This window comes from Cheilinus undulatus, linkage group 20 (assembly GCF_018320785.1).
Source record: "Cheilinus undulatus linkage group 20, ASM1832078v1, whole genome shotgun sequence".
Taxonomy (NCBI): domain Eukaryota; kingdom Metazoa; phylum Chordata; class Actinopteri; order Labriformes; family Labridae; genus Cheilinus; species Cheilinus undulatus.
The window spans coordinates 19,615,330-19,637,603 of NC_054884.1; the positions used below are offsets into that span (position 1 = coordinate 19,615,330).

A 22,274-nucleotide genomic window follows, 5' to 3' on the forward strand; every position below is an offset into this window, starting at 1 on the left:
TTTTCAGTTTGTTGGTAAATCCGTAAATTTGAAAATTTATGGATAACAATAATAATTATATATTAGCGTTAAAAATATCATTTATCATTTGGGTTAAAGAGCTTCTACATATTGGTGTATTAACCATTGCAGAAACATAAAAAATGATTTTGGTAATTACCAATGCTGTTAATTTAGTGCAGCTGTGGCATAAACCTTACTTTGGGTAGTGGTCTAATACATTTGTTAAGCACTGTATATTCTCATGGACTTCAATTTGAATGTAAACATTTTTAATTAAAACAGTTCAAAAGTGAAATGTGACGCAACAAAGATGGAGTTGTTTTTTTGTAATTCAACATTTTATATCTGTCAACAGATTTTAATTTTGAGTTTTGGAGAATGGCTGCTCAGATGACGCTACCTGTGCTGCTGCTTACGGGGATAATATGTAAGTAATAAAATCCTACTTGATTTTATTGTTTGTTGTATTGATGCATTATATTCTATTTGTGTAGGGAGCTATTAAGCTCTTATTCTTTTATACTCTTAGCTTTATTTATATGTGCTATATGAGTAAAGATGATATGACTTACCATTAGATGAGAGCTTATATCACATTCAGGGGATTCCGTGTCTGAAAGCAGCTTTAAAAGATGTGACTCCATTGCTTTAAATCAATGAAGAAATCCTTAATGATAAGTGTAGTGTACATACAGCACAGCAGCAGCTTAAATGTGGAGGATGGAGTGGGTCGACACCAGAGGAAAGGCTTGTCTCATTGTTTTTCATATTCATGCTTTTGTCTCACAGGTGTGGTGACTCCTCAGACGACTACAACCATGAATCCTCAGGTGACTGCAGGTAAGCTCAACCTTAGAAAGGATGTAAGATAATTCATCTCACTTACAGTCTAGACAGAAAATTTCTTGAGGTAACTTTGGTTTTGAGTTGGTGCCATAAAATAAATCAAGGTTGATTGATTGATGTTGTAAAATTAATTCTTATTGTCTGGTTTTTAACTCAGGTATTTTTATGTTTTATTTCCTGCTTTGGATTATGTTCTCATTTCTGTTTTAGTCACTGTGCAGCGTATGGCTAATTTTCAAAATATGCTGCATAAATAAAGGACTGCATTATATTGTATTATATTTAAAAAACAACAGACATACAGTGATATCAAATGATTATTATTATACCAAGTGACTTAAAGCTAATAGCACATGTGTCTGATTGTATGTATGAATGAGAAGATTGAAGCTGGCTTCTGTCAAGTAAACAGATACTGTACATAGAAACATCACATGCACTGGGCAGCAGATTTAGAAATAACCAAGTATAAGGACCTAAAACTCATGGCACCCAGTCAGCTGTTTGAGGACCTTTTTTAGGGCATTTCAAGGAGATACTTTTCTGTGAGCCAAATAGTCAGCTGCTTTTTTCCACTTTACAGAGCCTAATGGCAGCCTGATAGTGCTTTACTGCCCCCCTGTGGCTGTCCCTGGAAGTGTTGTACCTTCATCTACTAGTAATTTTATGGTGCTACAGTGACACATTGCAAAGGACTGGCATGTAATCACCAAACCAGTTTACCTACCAAGTTATTCTTCAATCAATATGATCATGTTTGATTTCCATTCCCATTCCAGTCCCTTAATCTACATAGTTTTCCCAGAATGCCTTTGGGCATTAATCCCTTTTGCCCCACGTGTTAAGTTACCAGCTCACTTAAAGAACTTCCACCTGTGGGGGACAGTGGTAATGTTGAGTGGACAACATACCTAACAAATAGGTCATGTCCACATGGCGGTTCAGTTTGGAATGGCAAAGCATACAGTTTTTCCATTCCATATCACAAAAGTTGGAAAGGGTCACAAAAACTGACCCATACTGTCCCAAATTTGTTTGGGCCCTTCCGTAGGGGTATGGAACTTACTTATCCGCCCCAAAAAGGTGGAGCTACACACACAACAATAGGGGTTTGCACTGACCTCACGTCAGTGTGCAACAAAACTGGAAGTCTGCTCTGTGAGGAGCGGGTAAAACAGAATTTAAACAGACTAATGTCTGCGAAAATCAGATATTTTGATTCGACAGTGATCCACAGTGTTTCCCAGTTCTTGGATATTGATATCTAGATTGTAAACGCACCGTTACAACTCAAAATGTTTCTGTACACGTATTCCATCGGCTGAGGATTTGTACTTTACATAATTAAGATGTACGTATTATTATAAACAGCACTCTCAGCTAAAACTAGATAAAAATGCAATTTCAGCTGAAATTGTGTGGGGATGCTGAGAGCTGAATTAGAATCAGAACTGCTGAAAATAGCTGAAAAAGCAAAAAAATAGCATAAAATGCCATAAAAGTAGCTGAAAATGGCATTCAGTAGCTAAAAATGAAAAAAATACCTTAAAGTAGCCTAAAATTAGCTGCAAACAGCACAAGAATAGCTGAAAGTAGCTTTAAAATAGCTTAAAATAGCATAAATATAGCTTAAAATAGCATTCATTGGCTGAAAAAGCATAGAAATAGCTTGAAATAGCTTGAAAATAGCTGAAAATAGTGGAAAATAGCTGAAAATAGCATAAAAGTTGATGAGTGCAATACCTGATTTGTGAAGAATGTGAAATCATAGCTCAAAATATGGAGTTAGTTAACAAAAACATTTAACACTGCCTTATTGACAGAATAGCCTTTTGAGTCTAAAGGCTGAAGTTGTGTGAGATTGTGCTAAAGATGGTGGATATGGTTAACAGCAGTGTTACATAACCCTGCTCAACCAAACAGCCAAAATGTTGAAAAATACCTTTGCAAGAGCCGCAATCTAAGAGGTGAAGCAAAAACAGCTTGAGGTAGCAATAAAAATTAGTTAAATTTAGGTGTCAAAAAGCAACAAAAATGGGTGAAAAGGGTGAGAATGGGAGAAAAAGTGGAAAAAGGTCAGAAAGTAACAAAAAATGGGTGAGAAGTGACCAAAAAATGAGTTATAGGTGAGATGAAATGGTCCAAATGTGGCAAAAAATGAGTGAAAATTGACTAAAATGGGCAAAAAGCAGTCAAGAGTGGCAAAAATGGGCAAAATAATTGAAAACATGTGGTATTCCATAGCAAAAGGTAGCTAAAATGGGTGAAAAGTGGTGAAAAAGGGCAAAAATGGGATAAAGTGGCAAAAAGCAGTGGCAAAAATGGGCAAAAAAGAGGAAGCAAGTGGTATTTAATGGCAACAGGAAGCTTAAATGGGTGAAAAATGGCAACAGAAATGATGAAAAGGGACAAAAATGGGATAAAAGTGGCAACAAGAAGTGGCTAAAATGGGCAAAAACTAGGAAAAAAGTGGTATTTAACAAGAAAAGGTAGCTTAAATGGGTGAACATTGAGAGAAAAAATGTTGAAAAGGGGCAAAGTTGGGATTAAAGTGGCAAAAAATGGGTAAAAAGTTGGGGAAAAAAAGCTCAAATGGGTAAAAATGAGGAAAAAGGTGGTATTTAATGGCAAAAGGTAGCTTAAATGGGTGAAAAGTGGCAAAAAATTGTGAAAAAGGGCAAAAAAGTTTACCATAAAACTATTTACACCTATTGTAAACATCTGAGAGAGCTCAAATATTCATTAAGTTTGATCAGTGATTATGAGAAATCTTCAATATCAATAATGTAAATCACAGAGCATTCCTGGCTCCTGTCATCCTCCGTTTCTCACTGCCCTGCTGATCAGTTATTATGATGTAAGAGATTTTATAATGTTTTATAATGTTTTTGATCCGTCAATTATCAACATACAGTAAATATATATTTTCTGCAATGTGGCACGTTTTAAAGGTTTTATAATGAACTCATATACTGATGTTTAATCATTAGGGTGTATCATCATGATAAAATATAGAAGTGGAATGTTTATGAAACAATATTTTAACAGTCTGCAGCTTGCTGAGTAGAGAGAGAGAAAGAGTGTGGTTTTTCATAGACAGCATTGACGCACATATGCGCCATGGTCAGAGAGGAGCTTTACAGCAGGAGCAAAGTTCAGTCCTGTGCTGAATCCTTTTCTCCTCTGCAGATAGAAGCCTCGGGTCTACACCACCAACACGTTAGCTTGTGTTTGTCTATCTGTGAGTGGTGTTTGTGTTTGCATCATTGGGCCAATGACATAAGGTGGAATGTGTCTGTGCAAATACGCACGACAGACGCATCAATAGACTTGGCCACACGGCAGCTATTTCTGAAAAAAAAAAAAAAAAAATCCTCCCTTTATGTATACATCAGTCATTGAAACAAGCATCCATTTCCCACACACTAGCACTAAGAGCCAAGCACAGTTAGAGGGAGATGGAGTTTGTGACACTGATAAATTCAACTCACCAAAGTGCCTCACTGAGGAACCCTCCATAGCTGGAATCAACCTGCATTGGGCGGCTGTCAGTATCAGGCCCTTCCATCAGTGTTTCGGCTGTTGCATTATGTGAAAGCCACACTTTACATAAGATAAGATGAGATAAGATAAGATAAGATAAGATATTCCTTTATTAGTCCCACAAGGAGAAATTCCAGTTTACAGTAACAAAAAGTAATAGATAAAGCAGGACAAAGCAGGCCATTTGGCGACAGAAACACAATAGAAATAGAGAACAAATAAAAGTAGTATTGCAAGAGCACTAATAAATACAAATATGTAATATAAAAATGCTGTCTTACAAAATATAAATAGTATCTCTCATGTATGAGGTATGCATGGAGGTAGAAACTCTAGACTAAAGTACCAGCTAGCCTAAGCATTAATGTGCCTTTGATCATAGTGCACATTAGAAAATAACAGTGAAAACTCATCAGGGAATTTGACTGTGCAACTTTTTTTCTGTCCTCCTGGAGAGGTGGAGAGCAGTGGAATGGTAACTTAAACTGTCATAAATAACATTCTTTTCAGTGAGCACTACTTCAATTTTTTAAGTTAATCAGATACTTTGAGTTGAATAATCAATAGTTAGATTTTAACTAGTATTACATGTGAAAATGACAAATTTACTAGTAAAGTAGCATAGCACAGTTAAAATGATAAAGTCAGCATGAGTATTTATTACTCAGAAATATTAAGTAATTGTATTTGCAGCGCATTTAAAATAAAAAAGAACTAAAAACAAGTCAAGTTTAGTTTACTTGTTATTTCGGAGACAACAACTTTTCCCCTTTTATAAGTAAGCTCATCCCATTTTATTTTTTGGCCCAATGTGAAAAAGTAATTGCCCCCCCTTGTTAAATCATGAGTTAACTGTGATTAACCATAGTTGTTGGAAAGCTGAGTTTAATTTCACTGTTGAATGAAGAAATCACTTAAATAGAAGTTTTCAGACAAAGTGAAGTAGGCTACAAGATCTCAGAAAGTAACGCATCATGCCACAAATTCAAGAACAAATGACAAAGTCATTGAAATCTATCAGTCTGGAAAAGGTTGCAAAGCCATTTCCAAGGCTTTGGGACAGAGCCATTATCCACAAATGGAGAAAACTGGGAACAGTGGTGAACCGTCCCAGGAGTGGTCAGCCAACCAAAATGACTCCAAGAATGCAACAACGACTCATCCAGGAGGTCACAAAAGAACCCAGAACAACATCCAAAGAACTGCAGGCCTCACTGGCCTCAGTTAAGGTCAGAGTTCATGACTCAACCATAAGAAAGACACTGGGCAAAAATGGCATCATGGGAGAGCTCCAAGGCCAAAACCACCGCTGACCAAAAAGAGCACAAAGCCTCGTCTCACATTTGCCAAGAAGCATCTTGATGATCCCCAAGACTTTTGGAGGAATATTCTGTGGACTGATGAGACAAAGCTTAGCTTTTTGGGAAGTGTGCGGCGTAAAAATAGCACAGCATTTGATCAACAGTCATGCCAACAGTCAAACATGGTGGCGGCAGTGTGATGGTCTGGGGCTGCTTTGCTGCTTCAGGACGTGGACCACTTGCTGTGATTGATGGAACAATGAAATCCATCGGTGGAGCTAGGGGATGGCTACATGGGCTGAAGCAAGGGTGAAGCTAGATGTTGCCAACATTAGGGGCTTAGCCCAAGACTAGCAATGTCTTGGGGTATTCTACCTGTGAGATTTTTTCCTACTTTACAGATACTATATTCATTGATTTAAGCTATTTCTATTCATGGAATGCACATTTTTTTTATCTTGGAGAACTTAATGTGCCTATTAAAAAATATTTATATGATTTTAAAGTGTTGTGTATCTTATCTCATAATAAAGACGTAAGTGTTGTGTATACACCTGTAACCTTATTACTTGTGCTTTTAAAAATTTTCAAAGACAGACAGCATAACAGAATTTTGTAAAGGGACTTATCATGGGTACTGTCTAATCTGTTCTGTCTTTCTTCTATAATCATCTTTAATTCTCTTCCTTCCTCTCTGAATCCTACGGTTCAGGGAGGTAAGTTAAAGCTTCAGTAACCCTCAGAAACTATTGCCTGTCATGTACTGTTAAAGATCCCCAAACAACCTTTTTAGATTTCTTTAAGGACAACAGTCATAAGAAGAGAGCCCAGTTTCCAGATTGTTGTACTGTTTCGGATCATCAAACCTATTTTAAAACCGCACAAAAACAACCCAAGTAAATATATTATGCAGTTTCTAAATGATGATTTTATTTATTATGGAAAAAAATAATCCAAACCTATCTGGCTCTATGTGAAAAGGTAAATCCAATAGAGATAGAGATAAAAGATCTGTAAAATCTGTAAGAACGAGAATGTCTCTGTGTTGGTATTATGGGTAGTGAGCATCAGGATTGAGGGGGGTTGGTCTAGGATGCTGGCGATCACTGTTTAGCCCTCTGGGAGTTTGAGGACTAACTGGACGAAACACCAGTGAAGGTGGTCCCACTAATCCTGGTGAAGTGTTGCCCTCATGGCACGCATCAGTCAGCACGGTTGACTTGTGGAGGCAAATAGTAAAGATTTAACCAGGTTTAGGCACTTCTTCGCTGTGCATTTTCCTTTCTGTAGCGCACAAGTATCTTGTGTTTGCTTCAAGAACAGAAACAGTCTGACTTCCGTGATTTGGCATTACACAATACAATATCACCTTATAGAAGCAGATTAAGTTATGGATGTTTTATTAACTATCTGGGCTGATTATATGGCAGCTTTTAAATAATTTATTTTGAGAGGAAGTGTTATGTAAGTGTAATGGTTGAACCCAGGATGCGGAGACGGATAGCAGTTTTGAACAGGTTTATTGTGCAGGTAAGTGGGAACAGGAGGGGGGATTCCAAGAGTCCGAGAAGGTGAGAGAGTGCTGGAGCTGGCTGCGGTGATCTGGGCAGGAGGCACTGGAAGGGAATGGAGAGGCACGTTAGAGGTGAGCACAGGAATAAACAAGCACTAGAGAATACTCAAAAATCTCAATAGAAGAAACACTGGTGAACTTCTCTGGAGGAATCTCGTGAGAGAAGGAGCCTGGAGCTGACGATTACCGTGAGGTAAGTAAGGCGAGACTCAGGCGCTGTAGAGAGCAGCAGGTCTTAAGTAGTGATCATGATGAGTGATTCGCTGCAGGTGTGAACTCTCCACAGCACCGGGAAGGGGTGGAAGCCTCAGGAAGAGCAAAGTAAAGTTAGCTGCCAGACACAGCCTCCGTAAACCTGATGTTACAAAAAAAAAACACGACTCCACAAAGTAAAACACCACAGGAAGTGGTCGACATGCAGATGATAATTTGCTTTAGTTTTAGTTCAAATTTGTACATTAAAGACAGAAAAACTGTATACTTGTGTGTACAATGTCTCGTAAATGCTGTCAGTAGATACAGTTATTCTGAGATCGGATTTATCACTTGTGTGCTTCTCAGGTTTTTTTTTTTTACTGTAAGTTATTAAAAATAAATGATGTCAAAATATTTTAATAGGTCCAAACGCAACCATTAAAAAAGTTCCTGTTTAAACTCCACCACTGAACTCAACACAATCTGGACGCAAGTTAAATATTAAATGTATTAATTTTTGTGTTATTTTATTTTTTATTTATTTATTTATTTTTTACATGCTGAGCATGCAAACCTGTAAAGATATATCACTAAACGTAGTCAATATTTAAAGATTGTACTTACTCAACCAGAATTAAAACTTTTTTTTTAAATGTGCATTTTAAGCACAAATAATTTGATTTAATCAAGAGTTGTTCCTTTTCTTGTACCTTTTTCATTGTTCAAGAAATATCTACAGGGCTGTTCAATTAGTTTGGAATGGGGGGCACTTTCTGAAAAAGCATCGATATGAAGGGCCGGTGCTGTGAAAAAGTATTTGCCCCCTTCCTGAGAAAGACAACTTAAGTAAATACAAAAGTCAGTTTCTAATGATGATTTCATTTATTGAGGAAAAACCCAAACCTATCTGGCCCTATGTGAAAAGGTAATTCCAATAGAAATAGAGGTAAAAGATCTGTAAAATCTGTGAGAACAAGAATGTCTCTGTGTTGGTGTTATGGGTAGTGAGCATCAGGATGGAGGGGGGTTGGTCTGGGATGCTGGAGATCACTGTTTAGCCCTCTGGGAGTGTGAGGACTAACTGGGAAACAACAGTGAAGGTGGTCCCACTAATCCTGGTGAAGTGTTGCCCTCATGGCACGCATCAGTCAGCACGGTTGACTTGTGGAGGCAAATAGTAAAGATTTAACCAGGTTTAGGGACTTCTTCACTGTGCATTTTTCCTTTCTGTAGCGCACAAGTATCTTGTGTTTGCTTCAAGAACAGAAATAGTCTGACTTCTGTGATTTGGCATTACACAATACAATATCACCTTTTAGAAGCAGATTAAGTTTTGGATGTTTTATTAACTATCTGGGCTGATTATATGGCAGCTTTTAAATAATTTATTTTGAGAGGAAGTGATCGACATGCAGATGATAATTTGCTTTAGTTTTAGTTCAAATTTGTACATTAAAGACAGAAAAACTGTATACTTGTGTGTACAATGTCTCGTAAAGGCTGTCAGTAGATACAATTATTTTTAGATAGATTTATCACGTTTGCTTCTCAATGAATTTTTTTTTTTTTTTTTTACTGTAAGTTATTCTACATCAATAATGTCAACATATTTTCATAGGTCCAAACGCTACCATGACAGCAGTTCCTGTTTCAACTCCATCACCAAGCCCAACACATTTTGGAGGCAGGTTAAATATTAAATGTCTTAGTCTTGTGTTTTTTTTTTTTGTTTTTTTTTTTTTGTTTTTCTTTTACATACTGAGCATGCAAACCTGTAAAGATATATCACTAAACGTAGTCAGTATTTAAAGATTGTACTTACTCAACCAAAATTAATACTTTTTTTATTATAGATGTGCATTTTAAGCACAAATAATTTGATTTAATCAGGAGATGTTCCTTTTTTTGTACCTTTATCATTGCTCAAGAAATATCTACAGGGCTGTTCAGTTAGTTTGGAATGGGGGGCACTTTCTGAAAAAGCATCGATATGAAGGGCCAGTGCTGCGAAAAAGTATTTGCCCCCTTCCTGACAAAGAAAACCTGAGTAAAAACAAAAGTCAGTTTCTAAATGATGATTTTATTCATTAAGGGAAAAAACCCCAAACCTATCTGGCCCTATGGGAAAAAGTAAATCCAATAGAAATAGAGATAAAAGATCTGTAAAATCTGTAAGAACAAGAATGTCTCTGTGTTGGTATTATGGGTAGTGAGCATCAGGATGGAGGGGGGTTGGTCTGGGATGCTGGAGATCACTGTTTAGCCCTCTGGGAGTTTGAGGACTAACTGGACAAAACACCAGTAAAGGTGGTCCCACTAATCCTGGTGAAGTGTTGCCCTCATGGCACGCATCAGTCAGCACGGTTGACTTGTGGAGGCAAATAGTAAAGATTTAACCAGGTTTAGGGACTTCTTCGCTGTGCATTTTTCCTTTCTGTAGCGCACAAGTATCTTGTGTTTGCTTCAAGAACAGAAATAGTCTGACTTCTGTGATTTGGCATTACACAATACAATATCACCTTATAGAAGCAGATTAAGTTTTGGATGTTTTATTAACTATCTGGGCTGATTATATGGCAGCTTTTAAATAATTTATTTTGAGAGGAAGTGGTCGACATGCAGATGATAATTTGCTTTAGTTTTAGTTAAAATTTGTACATTAAAGACAGAAAAACTGTATACTTGTGTGTACAATGTCTTGTAAAGGCTGTCTGTAGATACAATTATTTTTAGATAAGATTTATCACTTGTGTGCTTCCCAATTGTTTTTATTTATTTTTTTTTACTGTAAGTTATTCTACATAAATAATGTCAACATATTTTCATAGGTCCAAATGCTACCATGACAACAGTTCCTGTTTCAACTCCACCACTGAACTCAACACAATCTGGACGCAAGTTAAATATTAAATGTATTAATTTTTGTGTTATTTTATTTTTTATTTATTTATTTTTTACATGCTGAGCATGCAAACATGTAAAGATATATCACTAAACGTAGTCAGTATTTAAAGATTGTACTTACTCAACCAAAATTAATACTTTTTTTTTTTATGAATGTGCATTTTAAGCACAAATAATTTGATTTAATCAGGAGATATTCCTTTTTTTGTACCTTTATCATTGCTCAAGAAATATCTACAGGGCTGTTCAGTTAGTTTGAAATGGGGGGGGCACTCTCTGAAAAAGCATTGATATAAAGGGCCAGTGCTGTGAAAAAGTATTTGCCCCCTTCCTGACAAAGAAAACCTGAGCAAATACAAGAGTCAGTTTCTAAATGATGATTTTATTCATTAAGGGAAAAAACCCCAAACCTATCTGGCCCTATGGGAAAAGGTAAATCCAATAGAAATAGAGATAAAAGATCTGTAAAATCTGTAAGAACAAGAATGTCTCTGTGTTGGTATTATGGGTAGTGAGCATCAGGATGGAGGGGGGTTGGTCTGGGATGCTGGAGATCACTGTTTAGCCCTCTGGGAGTTTGAGGACTAACTGGACAAAACACCAGTAAAGGTGGTCCCACTAATCCTGGTGAAGTGTTGCCCTCATGGCACGCATCAGTCAGCACGGTTGACTTGTGGAGGCAAATAGTAAAGATTTAACCAGGTTTAGGGACTTCTTCGCTGTGCATTTTTCCTTTCTGTAGCGCACAAGTATCTTGTGTTTGCTTCAAGAACAGAAATAGTCTGACTTCTGTGATTTGGCATTACACAATACAATATCACCTTATAGAAGCAGATTAAGTTTTGGATGTTTTATTAACTATCTGGGCTGATTATATGGCAGCTTTTAAATAATTTATTTTGAGAGGAAGTGGTCGACATGCAGATGATAATTTGCTTTAGTTTTAGTTAAAATTTGTACATTAAAGACAGAAAAACTGTATACTTGTGTGTACAATGTCTTGTAAAGGCTGTCTGTAGATACAATTATTTTTAGATAAGATTTATCACTTGTGTGCTTCCCAATTGTTTTTATTTATTTTTTTTTACTGTAAGTTATTCTACATCAATAATGTCAACTTATTTTCATAGGTCCAAACGCTACCATGACAGCAGTTCCTGTTCCAACTCCACCACCAAGCCCAACACATTTTGGAGGCAAGTTAAATATTAAATGTCTTAGTTTTGTGTTCTTTTTTTTTTTTTTTTAACATACTGAGCATGCAAACCTGTAAAGATATATCACTAAACGTAGTCAGTATTTAAAGATTGTACTTACTCAACCAAAATTAATACTTTTTTTTTTTATAAATGTGCATTTTAAGCACAAATAATTTGATTTAATCAGGAGATATTCCTTTTTTTGTACCTTTATCATTGCTCAAGAAATATCTACAGGGCTGTTCAGTTAGTTTGGAATGGGGGGCACTTTCTGAAAAAGCATTGATAAGAAGGGCCAGTGCTGCGAAAAAGTATTTGCCCCCTTCCTGACAAAGAAAACCTGAGTAAAAACAAAAGTCAGTTTCTAAATGATGATTTTATTTATTGAGGAAAAAAACCCCAAACCTATCTGGCCCTATGTGAAAAGGTAATTCCAATAGAAATAGAGATAAAAGATCTGTAAAATCTGTAAGAACGAGAATGTCTCTGTGTTGGTATTATGGGTAGTGAGCATCAGGATGGAGGGGGGTTGGTCTGGGATGCTGGCGATCACTGTTTAGCCCTCTGGGAGTTTGAGGACTAACTGGACGAAACACCAGTGAAGGTGGTCCCACTAATCCTGGTGAAGTGTTGCCCTCATGGCACGCATCAGTCAGCACGGTTGACTTGTGGAGGCAAATAGTAAAGATTTAACCAGGTTTAGGGACTTCTTCACTGTGCACTTTTTCTTTCTGTAGCGCACAAGTATCTTGTGTTTGCTTCAAGAACAGAAACAGTCTGACTTCTGTGATTTGGCATTACACAATACAATATCACCCTATAGAAGCAGATTAAGTTTTGGATGTTTTATTAACTAACTGGGCTGATTATATGGCAGCTTTTAAATAATTTATTTTGAGAGGAAGTGATCGACATGCAGATGATAATTTGCTTTAGTTTTAGTTCAAATTTGTACATTAAAGACAGAAAAACTGTATACTTGTGTGTACAATGTCTCGTAAAGGCTGTCAGTAGATACAATTATTTTTAGATAGATTTATCACGTTTGCTTCTCAATGAATTTTTTTTTTTTTTTTTTACTGTAAGTTATTCTACATCAATAATGTCAACATATTTTCATAGGTCCAAACGCTACCATGACAGCAGTTCCTGTTTCAACTCCATCACCAAGCCCAACACATTTTGGAGGCAGGTTAAATATTAAATGTCTTAGTCTTGTGTTTTTTTTTTTTGTTTTTTTTTTTTTGTTTGTTTTGTTTTTTCTTTTACATACTGAGCATGCAAACCTGTAAAGATATATCACTAAACGTAGTCAGTATTTAAAGATTGTACTTACTCAACCAAAATTAATACTTTTTTTATTATAGATGTGCATTTTAAGCACAAATAATTTGATTTAATCAGGAGATGTTCCTTTTTTTGTACCTTTATCATTGCTCAAGAAATATCTACAGGGCTGTTCAGTTAGTTTGGAATGGGGGGCACTTTCTGAAAAAGCATCGATATGAAGGGCCAGTGCTGCGAAAAAGTATTTGCCCCCTTCCTGACAAAGAAAACCTGAGTAAAAACAAAAGTCAGTTTCTAAATGATGATTTTATTCATTAAGGGAAAAAACCCCAAACCTATCTGGCCCTATGGGAAAAAGTAAATCCAATAGAAATAGAGATAAAAGATCTGTAAAATCTGTAAGAACAAGAATGTCTCTGTGTTGGTATTATGGGTAGTGAGCATCAGGATGGAGGGGGGTTGGTCTGGGATGCTGGAGATCACTGTTTAGCCCTCTGGGAGTTTGAGGACTAACTGGACAAAACACCAGTAAAGGTGGTCCCACTAATCCTGGTGAAGTGTTGCCCTCATGGCACGCATCAGTCAGCACGGTTGACTTGTGGAGGCAAATAGTAAAGATTTAACCAGGTTTAGGGACTTCTTCGCTGTGCATTTTTCCTTTCTGTAGCGCACAAGTATCTTGTGTTTGCTTCAAGAACAGAAATAGTCTGACTTCTGTGATTTGGCATTACACAATACAATATCACCTTATAGAAGCAGATTAAGTTTTGGATGTTTTATTAACTATCTGGGCTGATTATATGGCAGCTTTTAAATAATTTATTTTGAGAGGAAGTGGTCGACATGCAGATGATAATTTGCTTTAGTTTTAGTTAAAATTTGTACATTAAAGACAGAAAAACTGTATACTTGTGTGTACAATGTCTTGTAAAGGCTGTCTGTAGATACAATTATTTTTAGATAAGATTTATCACTTGTGTGCTTCCCAATTGTTTTTATTTATTTTTTTTTACTGTAAGTTATTCTACATAAATAATGTCAACTTATTTTCATAGGTCCAAACGCTACCATGACAGCAGTTCCTGTTCCAACTCCACCACCAAGCCCAACACATTTTGGAGGCAAGTTAAATATTAAATGTCTTAGTTTTTGTGTTCTTTTTTTTTTTTTTTTAACATACTGAGCATGCAAACCTGTAAAGATATATCACTAAACGTAGTCAGTATTTAAAGATTGTACTTACTCAACCAAAATTAATACTTTTTTTTTTTATAAATGTGCATTTTAAGCACAAATAATTTGATTTAATCAGGAGATATTCCTTTTTTTGTACCTTTATCATTGCTCAAGAAATATCTACAGGGCTGTTCAGTTAGTTTGGAATGGGGGGCACTTTCTGAAAAAGCATTGATAAGAAGGGCCAGTGCTGCGAAAAAGTATTTGCCCCCTTCCTGACAAAGAAAACCTGAGTAAAAACAAAAGTCAGTTTCTAAATGATGATTTTATTTATTGAGGAAAAAAACCCCAAACCTATCTGGCCCTATGTGAAAAGGTAATTCCAATAGAAATAGAGATAAAAGATCTGTAAAATCTGTAAGAACGAGAATGTCTCTGTGTTGGTATTATGGGTAGTGAGCATCAGGATGGAGGGGGGTTGGTCTGGGATGCTGGCGATCACTGTTTAGCCCTCTGGGAGTTTGAGGACTAACTGGACGAAACACCAGTGAAGGTGGTCCCACTAATCCTGGTGAAGTGTTGCCCTCATGGCACGCATCAGTCAGCACGGTTGACTTGTGGAGGCAAATAGTAAAGATTTAACCAGGTTTAGGGACTTCTTCACTGTGCACTTTTTCTTTCTGTAGCGCACAAGTATCTTGTGTTTGCTTCAAGAACAGAAACAGTCTGACTTCTGTGATTTGGCATTACACAATACAATATCACCCTAGAGAAGCAGATTAAGTTATGGATGTTTTATTAACTATCTGGGCTTATTATATGGCAGCATATAAATCATTTATTTTGAGATGAAGTTGTTGACATGCAGAAGTTATTTTGCTTTAGTTTTAGTTAAAATTCATACACTAAAGACAGAAAAATGTATACTTGTGTGTACAATGTCTCGTAAATGCTGTCAGGAGATACGATTATTCTGAGATAGGATTTATCACTTGTGTGCTTCTCAGGTTTTTTTTTTTTACCGTAAGTTATTCTACATAAACAATGTCAACCTATTTTCATAGGTCCAACCACTACCATGACAGCAGTTCCTCTTTCAACTCCATCAGTGAACCAAACACATCCTGGAGGCAAGTTAAATATCAAATATTGTCTTAGTTTTTGTGTTCTTTTTTTTTTACATACTGAGCATGCAAACATGTAAAGATATATCACTAAACGTATTCAATACTTAAAGACTATACTTACTTGCATTTTAAGCACAAACAATGTGATTTAATCAGGAGATGTTCCTTTTTTTGTACCTTTATCATTGGTCAAGAAATATCTACAGGGCTGTCCAGTTAGTTAACCCTCTCAAAAGTAAATATCTGTGTCAACGAACATGTCAGTGCCATCAGAATGATAAGTCCTTGTGTCATTGTGTACGAATAAGACAGTCAAATTGCTTAGTCATGTTGTCAGTATAACAGTGTACTCTGGAGGGATGTTCTGATGTAAACTATGGCTAAAGTTTTGATGACAATTATTGTAAATTGTAAATTACACCTTAGTGTATGTGGGAGATTGATTGCAAGAGACTGGACAAGATTCACATTTACGCTTTTGCTGTTTGTACTGTAATTTGTTGACAGACGATGTCATTGTGATACAGAAAGGAAAAGACAGCACTGCATAGCACAAAGGAACCAAAAAAAAAGTAGAAATGTGAACATAGGACAATCTTCTTAGGGAAAACTGTACATGCAGTGCTGTCGGAATTACAGTGCAGTCTTCCAACACCTCCTGACATTCCTGTCTGTTGGCCACAAATTTTCATCCACATCACAACGAAAATCTTCTCTTGCGATGCAGCGTGGAAAGAATCTTTTAGAGTGTTTTATCCAGCCTCTGCAGGTATCTGCTGTGATGTCATCACACGCTGCATCCGATGATTCCTTGATTATTGGTTGATCTAATGTTTCACACATTTCCGTTAGAGAAAGTCAAGATTCACCTGGGAGCAATTTACCAATTCAGGACAGATTTAGGAAAAAGTCTAATGGAAATGTATAGAAATATGCTTGACATATTATGACAACATGCTCAACCATTTGGCATGTAAAGACTTATGTGATGAACTAATACCTAAATGTTGTGGGGGGTGAGACTGTTCAACAGAGACCCATTATAATACATTTTGATCAACATGACAAAAGCAATTCATGATGTAGGAAACAGCAGAGAATTGTACATAGTCGTTTGCATGGATGTACCAAAGCACTTGCAACTTGATCAAGGAAATAAGAAACTGCTTTTTTGAAGTGCACAAGTGACACAGTGATGTGAAGATTGAACAAGTAGTTTTAAGAATTTCAATTCTGATCTGAGAAATGTACCAAAGCGACTGAGAAAAACTGTAATATATATATTTTTTTTTAAGCACAGAAATTCTACATATTGTATGTTTAAAAGGCCACATAAAAAGACCTTGGGGGCCTTATTTGGTCCCAGGGCCTCCAATTAAATTGCCTGGTTAGATATTAAAAATATTTGCTTGCATCACCAGTAAGATAATTTGTTGTGTCTGTTGTTTCTAGGACCACTCTACCCCATTAATGGCACAGCAACTGCACCGGCACTTGATGGAAGTTCTCCTCTGATTCCCTTGGAACACCCCTTTGTGTTCTTTGGAAAGTCATATAACCAGACTTATGTATGTAAAAACAATTTCTGAAAAAATGTTTGTTTTATGGAGGAATCAGTTTGTTATTCTTCTAACATTAGTCCTAACCTGACTCACCGGATAGACTGTTTCATATACCTGTTGCATGCCATATATTTGAACCGATGTTTAGCTTGTCACATCCGTTACTGTCCAATCATCCAAGTGTCCAAAGATGGATAGGAACCTGATAAAAGCTACCTTTAGCCACGGGAAGGGGATTCTGTTTACTTTTTGCTATTTAGTGGTTTGGAATATGTGTTAAGAGAATCATCAAGCCAAAACAGGGTCACATGCATGTCAAGAAAAGATTAAGTAGTTGGCCTGCTATCAACATCGTATTTTTTAAAATGTCTTTAAAACGCTAACAAGTTTAGGAATTCAGATGAGATGAATTTCTTAGACTTAGCCCATACTAGCTATGTATCTGCTACACAGATGGGCAGGCAGATTCTAAGTGTATTAGAGTTTAAGTATATCCATAGAGTTTAATTACACTAATGTTTTTTAGTTTGTGCAGTGTGGTGCTACGGTCGCTACTTCTGCTTTCTCTCCTGCTGTTGGTCTGTATCACAGAGGTGAACGCGATACATAGACAAGTATTATCTTGTATTTTAAATGACTGGACCTACAGTAGGTATGAAGGGAAATGTACATCAAGTTACAAATAAACCTTTAATGGTGAGTTACTGCAAAGGCTGACCTCTTACTCTCCCCTCATTCAAAATACTTTGAGTTCTTCCTCTATGTGAACACTCTGTCATTTCCTTCACTGTTACCTCTCCTTGATCAAGGCAACCACCTGTATTGTGTTGGCTTCAAGCCTGCCCTGAATGAAGGTGATGTACTGTAATATCATCTGTGGAGTGTGGCTGATAGCAAAGACATGGAGGGTGGACATGATGGGAAGGAAAAACATTATAACTCGTACTGATAATGCACCAGACAATACAAAGTAAAAAAAGGTTTGGTATGGGGCTGAATCCTTAATCGAGTTTCAAGTCAAGTCTTTCAGGGGCAAGTCCTAAGTCACAACTGTGCGCAACTTTGGTGCAACTTGAGTCCAAGTCTCAAACCAAAATTCCAATCTCTGATCTGTTATGCCAAAAATCAAAATCCCTACATTTGGAAAGCTGTTAAAATTCTTGGAATATAGCTTTCAATTACTGTTAAAGAAAAAAAAAAACGTATACAATCATAACTGTATATATGTGAAAAATACATAGTGATCATTGGCAAAATTTTTTATTAATTTGCTTCCAGGTGAACCACAATGGACATTTGACCTTCGACTCCTCATGGTACAGCTACATAGCTCGACTGTTTCCATTGAATGGAACCAGAGATATCATAGCTCCATTCTGGACTGATTTTGACAACAGACAAACTGGTCTGGTTTTCTATAACCAATACACCAGTGGCGATGTCCTACAACAAGCGACAAAAGACATCAATGACTACTACCCAGGACTGAACTTCAACGCCAGCTTGGTCTTTGTTGCAACATGGTATGAGATGGCCTACTACCCCACCACTGGAACAGTAAGTCAGTTTGAAACATGAAATAGGGAAATCTAACAATTCATAGAGTTTACATAAGACGGTGTTTACAATGTGACTCCTGTTCTCCAGAAAACCACAGTTCAAGCAGTCTTGATCTCTGGTGGCCAGTACTCATTTGTGCTGATGAACTACGGGATAATAGCCCCACCAGTTCACAATGTTCAGGTAAGAGCTGATACACTAATAGAGCTTCAAGTAGCCACATGTACTTAAATCTACATGCAGAGATGTTAATGCATGGGAAAAGCTACGTTACATTTAATTTGTTTCTATTTAGGTGGGATACGACACTATCAATTCCCCATACTATTTCAACCTCCACTCAGCATTCACTGCCGCTACATTAGCCAATGTCTCAGACGAGTTCCGCCAGAGCAGCAATGTCAATGTACCCGGTCGCTGGGCACTCCGGGTCGATAATGGAACCAGGACCTGCACTTTCAAAGGTAAGACCAAATGCAGAGAGCGGTTTGCTATTTTAGGTGTTTTAAACCTCGCACACAAATACTTTTGTGTTTTGAACTACTGTTAAAAAAGGGTGACTACAAAAAAAACCCCAAAAAACAAAAAAAACAGATTGGTTTAAATTTTTTAAATTTTTAAGTTCAAAGGAATATTTTGTGATTTTTAAAGTTGGGTCATATGAGGTAGGCTACTTGGTTATAGTAGTGGCATTAGCCTCCAGTGATTTCAATGAAAGTTGATCCTGTGGTTATTACGAGCTCGGAGAGATTCGGCACATAGTGGCTGTAGATAGGATTGCTTTATCTGTGTAGTTTAATGAGTTTTACGTAAAAATGGGTCTGGAAGATATGTTAGCTTGCCTGTTCGCTGTGTCGAAAATGAACAAAGCACTTAATTTTTCCCAAAAATCCCTCTGTGTCAGGCACTAATTTACGTTGCAGCTTTTGCCATTTTCTCTCCTTCCGCCACACACTGTTATCCTCTGATCAGCTGTGTGGGTCTGCGGGTTTCTACAGGGATAATAACGCTAACACTAAGCTAAAACAAAGATAAAATGGGCGATTTCGACTCTAGTGATGATAATGTGCCGCTTACTGTGGATATTAGAGGATATTTGTATGAACCGCAGCACACCGAAGAAAAACTTAAACAGATGGTGAGTCAGCAGGCTGATAGAGAGCAGGGAAACTTCATTTGAAAGTTTTGAGCAGGAGAGATCCCGAGCATGGGTTCGCATTTTCCACACCTACACCACCAGGTAACTCAGGATCTCCCTCAATCTTGGTTTTAGTGCATGTCTGTTCATATCAACATGCCAGCACTCAATATCTGTTCATATTCATTGAAGTGCAGGGAGTGGCATTGGGTTAAATTACATTTTTCAAAAACATAGCACCTCCAACTGGCAGTATGAAGTAGGCTAGTGTTTTTGCTAAATCACCTATAAATCCTACAAAAAATGAAAATATCCAATTTTATTTGAATTCCAATTTATGGAAAAATATTAGGTAATCATCTCTGCCAAGTTGTGGGATTAGTTTAAGTTAATTTAGTTTTACAATCTGCCTGTGACACGGTTGCCATGGCAATTTGTTGCCACCATATGAAACAGGAGTACGTAATTTTTTCAGGGGTTTAAGAGACTTGTAGGGTTATAAAACTTAGTAGAAAAAATTCTTTTGGTAAAAGGAGATGACTAATAGTGGTTTTGTTACTAAGTGTGACTCATGGGCTCAGTTGCACCCCCCAAAATATTTTTAAAAATTGGCCCCTACACCTTGTTTAACCTAGGATTTTGAAATTTGGTACACAAATTCAGCCCAGCAGGACCTCCATAACAGCCTCTTGGACCAATATTGCCAAATCAACAGTAATTCTGCCATTTTGAAATTTTGTTAAAAAACCGGAAATGAAGCCATTTCTAGGGATCCTTCTAATTTTCTAAATTTTTGTTTGCTGCTACACCTTGATAAAGGGTATTGATCACTTTAGGTCACTCCCTCATTATACAAATAAACTTTACCTGTAAATGCTTCATTCCAATAAGCATTCCAGTTGATAAAACTTGGTGTTGGAAAATATGCATAAAAATTAAGATAACCCGCAGCCCGCGGTGGAGAAGACACCTTTGTGGAAAAAAAGAGTAAGTGGGCAAAACTCAAAGGGTGTGGCCATGGCAGCTCCTCAAACTTTGATCACTCACTGCAGCACACAATGTGGTCCCCTCACAAAAATAGGGAAAAATTCTCCCAGGTTGCCAGAATCCCTCTTAGAACTTAGTTTTTAGCATTTGTAAATATTCACCCTTATGTCATGTTAAGCTCACAGATTTGCAACTAAAGCTGTTGCTCTGATGACACATTTTGTCATTTTGAACATGAAGTAGTTTTTAAGAAGGGCTTAAAAAGCTTGTACTGCCATTGATATTGACAGAAATTATCCCAGTCAAGAAAGTACTAGGATCATTAAAGTTGTTTGAGTCATCGTGGAAAAATTTCTCAGCGGCACCCCCTTCTTTGTGAATTCACCCCCCAAAGGTAAGATGTACCTATGACTGTGAAATTTGGCAAGTAAACGTTACATGGTAGGGCCTCCAAAATACTCTTGTACCCATTTACAAAAACAATAGGAAGTCCACCATTTTTCAATTTTTGTTGAAAAGCGTCAAATTTGCAGGAGTCTTCTTTCAATGAATTCCTCCAACTAAGTAAACCCACCCCCTTCAAATTTGTGTAGGTGAAGAAAAACCTTGTAAACAGACATTTCTTGGGCTCTTGTATGGAACTCTAAGGCCATGGCGGTGATGGTTTGTCGGATTTTGATGTCTTGCCATTAGATACAAAGTGTACCATTATACACACATATGAGGTAACAAAATCCTTAAAATGTGCTTGTTTGATTACAGACCTCCTTTGAACATTTTGAGTGGCCAACATTAGCTACTATAAATTCTAAAACAAAGACAAGGGCTTTTATTTACAAGATTACAGAAGGTACCAGGCCTTTATGTGAAGGGGGCTTATTATTTTATATCAGGGATCAAGTTCTAATTCTCCCTGAGAACTATACTTGCTTATGGTTTAGTTCAAAGGAAATATCATAATTTAACATCAACAGTAAAGACTTAAACTAAAAATATTTTATAAATTGGATGTTGTTTGATAACTAAATAATATTACAAAAACTATTAACATTTGCCACTTTTAGTCTTAAGTAAGCTAAATAAGGGTTTGAAAGAAAATAGTGTTTTTAAATGTATATTATATGAGCTAAAAGTTGGGTCCCTGTTTCTTTTTCTCACTCTCAAACTTTCTAATTTAATGAAAGAGATTATCTTGAACTTTTCTGTTAACACTTGTTCTGAGCCAAAAGTGTGACAGGTAACCTGCTCTGTCAGTGAACAGATTTTCATGTTGATCTAAAATCATGCAACTTTAAGACGCATTGTTTGCACATTGTTGATCAGTGAATGATAGTCATTGTGGTCAGTGTGAGGATTCTGACTGATGGATCATATTGGACTCATAGTTTCTTAAATTTCTGTTTCCTCTGATACAAGGGAGTCAGGGTTATATTGCTCAAAGACATGCTCTGTCTCTTGGTGATGTAAGACCTAAACATAATAATCATGGGGACAGTAGAAACCTCATATGTGATGATGTCTAACCTAATGCCAAGAAAAGATGCTCTGTTTAGTAAAGATTCACATTTAAAAGCATGCACCAGAATTAGCATGTTAATTTTCTGCTGACCACAGCCTTACACATGGCAATGTCTGTGTCTGAGTAAGCAAGCCTGAGTGAGTGATCCTAATTTATAAGCCATAGAATACAGAGTTTCGTTTGCTTGGACTGAATGCTGGCGGTCATGGCTGCCTCCACTGTGTTAACTAGAGCCATACATGCAGAGTTGCGCCATGGGCGGGGTTTACTTGTGCTGAATGCCCTCTAATGGCTGCCTCCACTGCTGTAAATACTCAGATACAGCTTTAGCTTCTGTTTCACTAGAACTGGGCC

The 22,274-nt window shown here is 36.9% G+C and overlaps 1 protein-coding gene across 1 annotated transcript in view; it reads left to right on the top strand.

Moving 5' to 3' along the window:
* The first annotated feature begins 381 nt into the window (after positions 1-381).
* LOC121528608 (alpha-tectorin-like) overlaps positions 382-22,274 on the top strand; it is a 34,847-nt gene continuing 12,954 nt past the window's right edge. Inside the window, exons 1-6 of the mRNA XM_041816122.1 lie at positions 382-430; positions 793-843; positions 16,607-16,722; positions 17,995-18,273; positions 18,364-18,459; positions 18,572-18,740. Coding sequence (XP_041672056.1) covers positions 382-430; positions 793-843; positions 16,607-16,722; positions 17,995-18,273; positions 18,364-18,459; positions 18,572-18,740 — 760 coding nt within the window. The remainder of the gene's footprint in view (positions 431-792; positions 844-16,606; positions 16,723-17,994; positions 18,274-18,363; positions 18,460-18,571; positions 18,741-22,274) is intronic.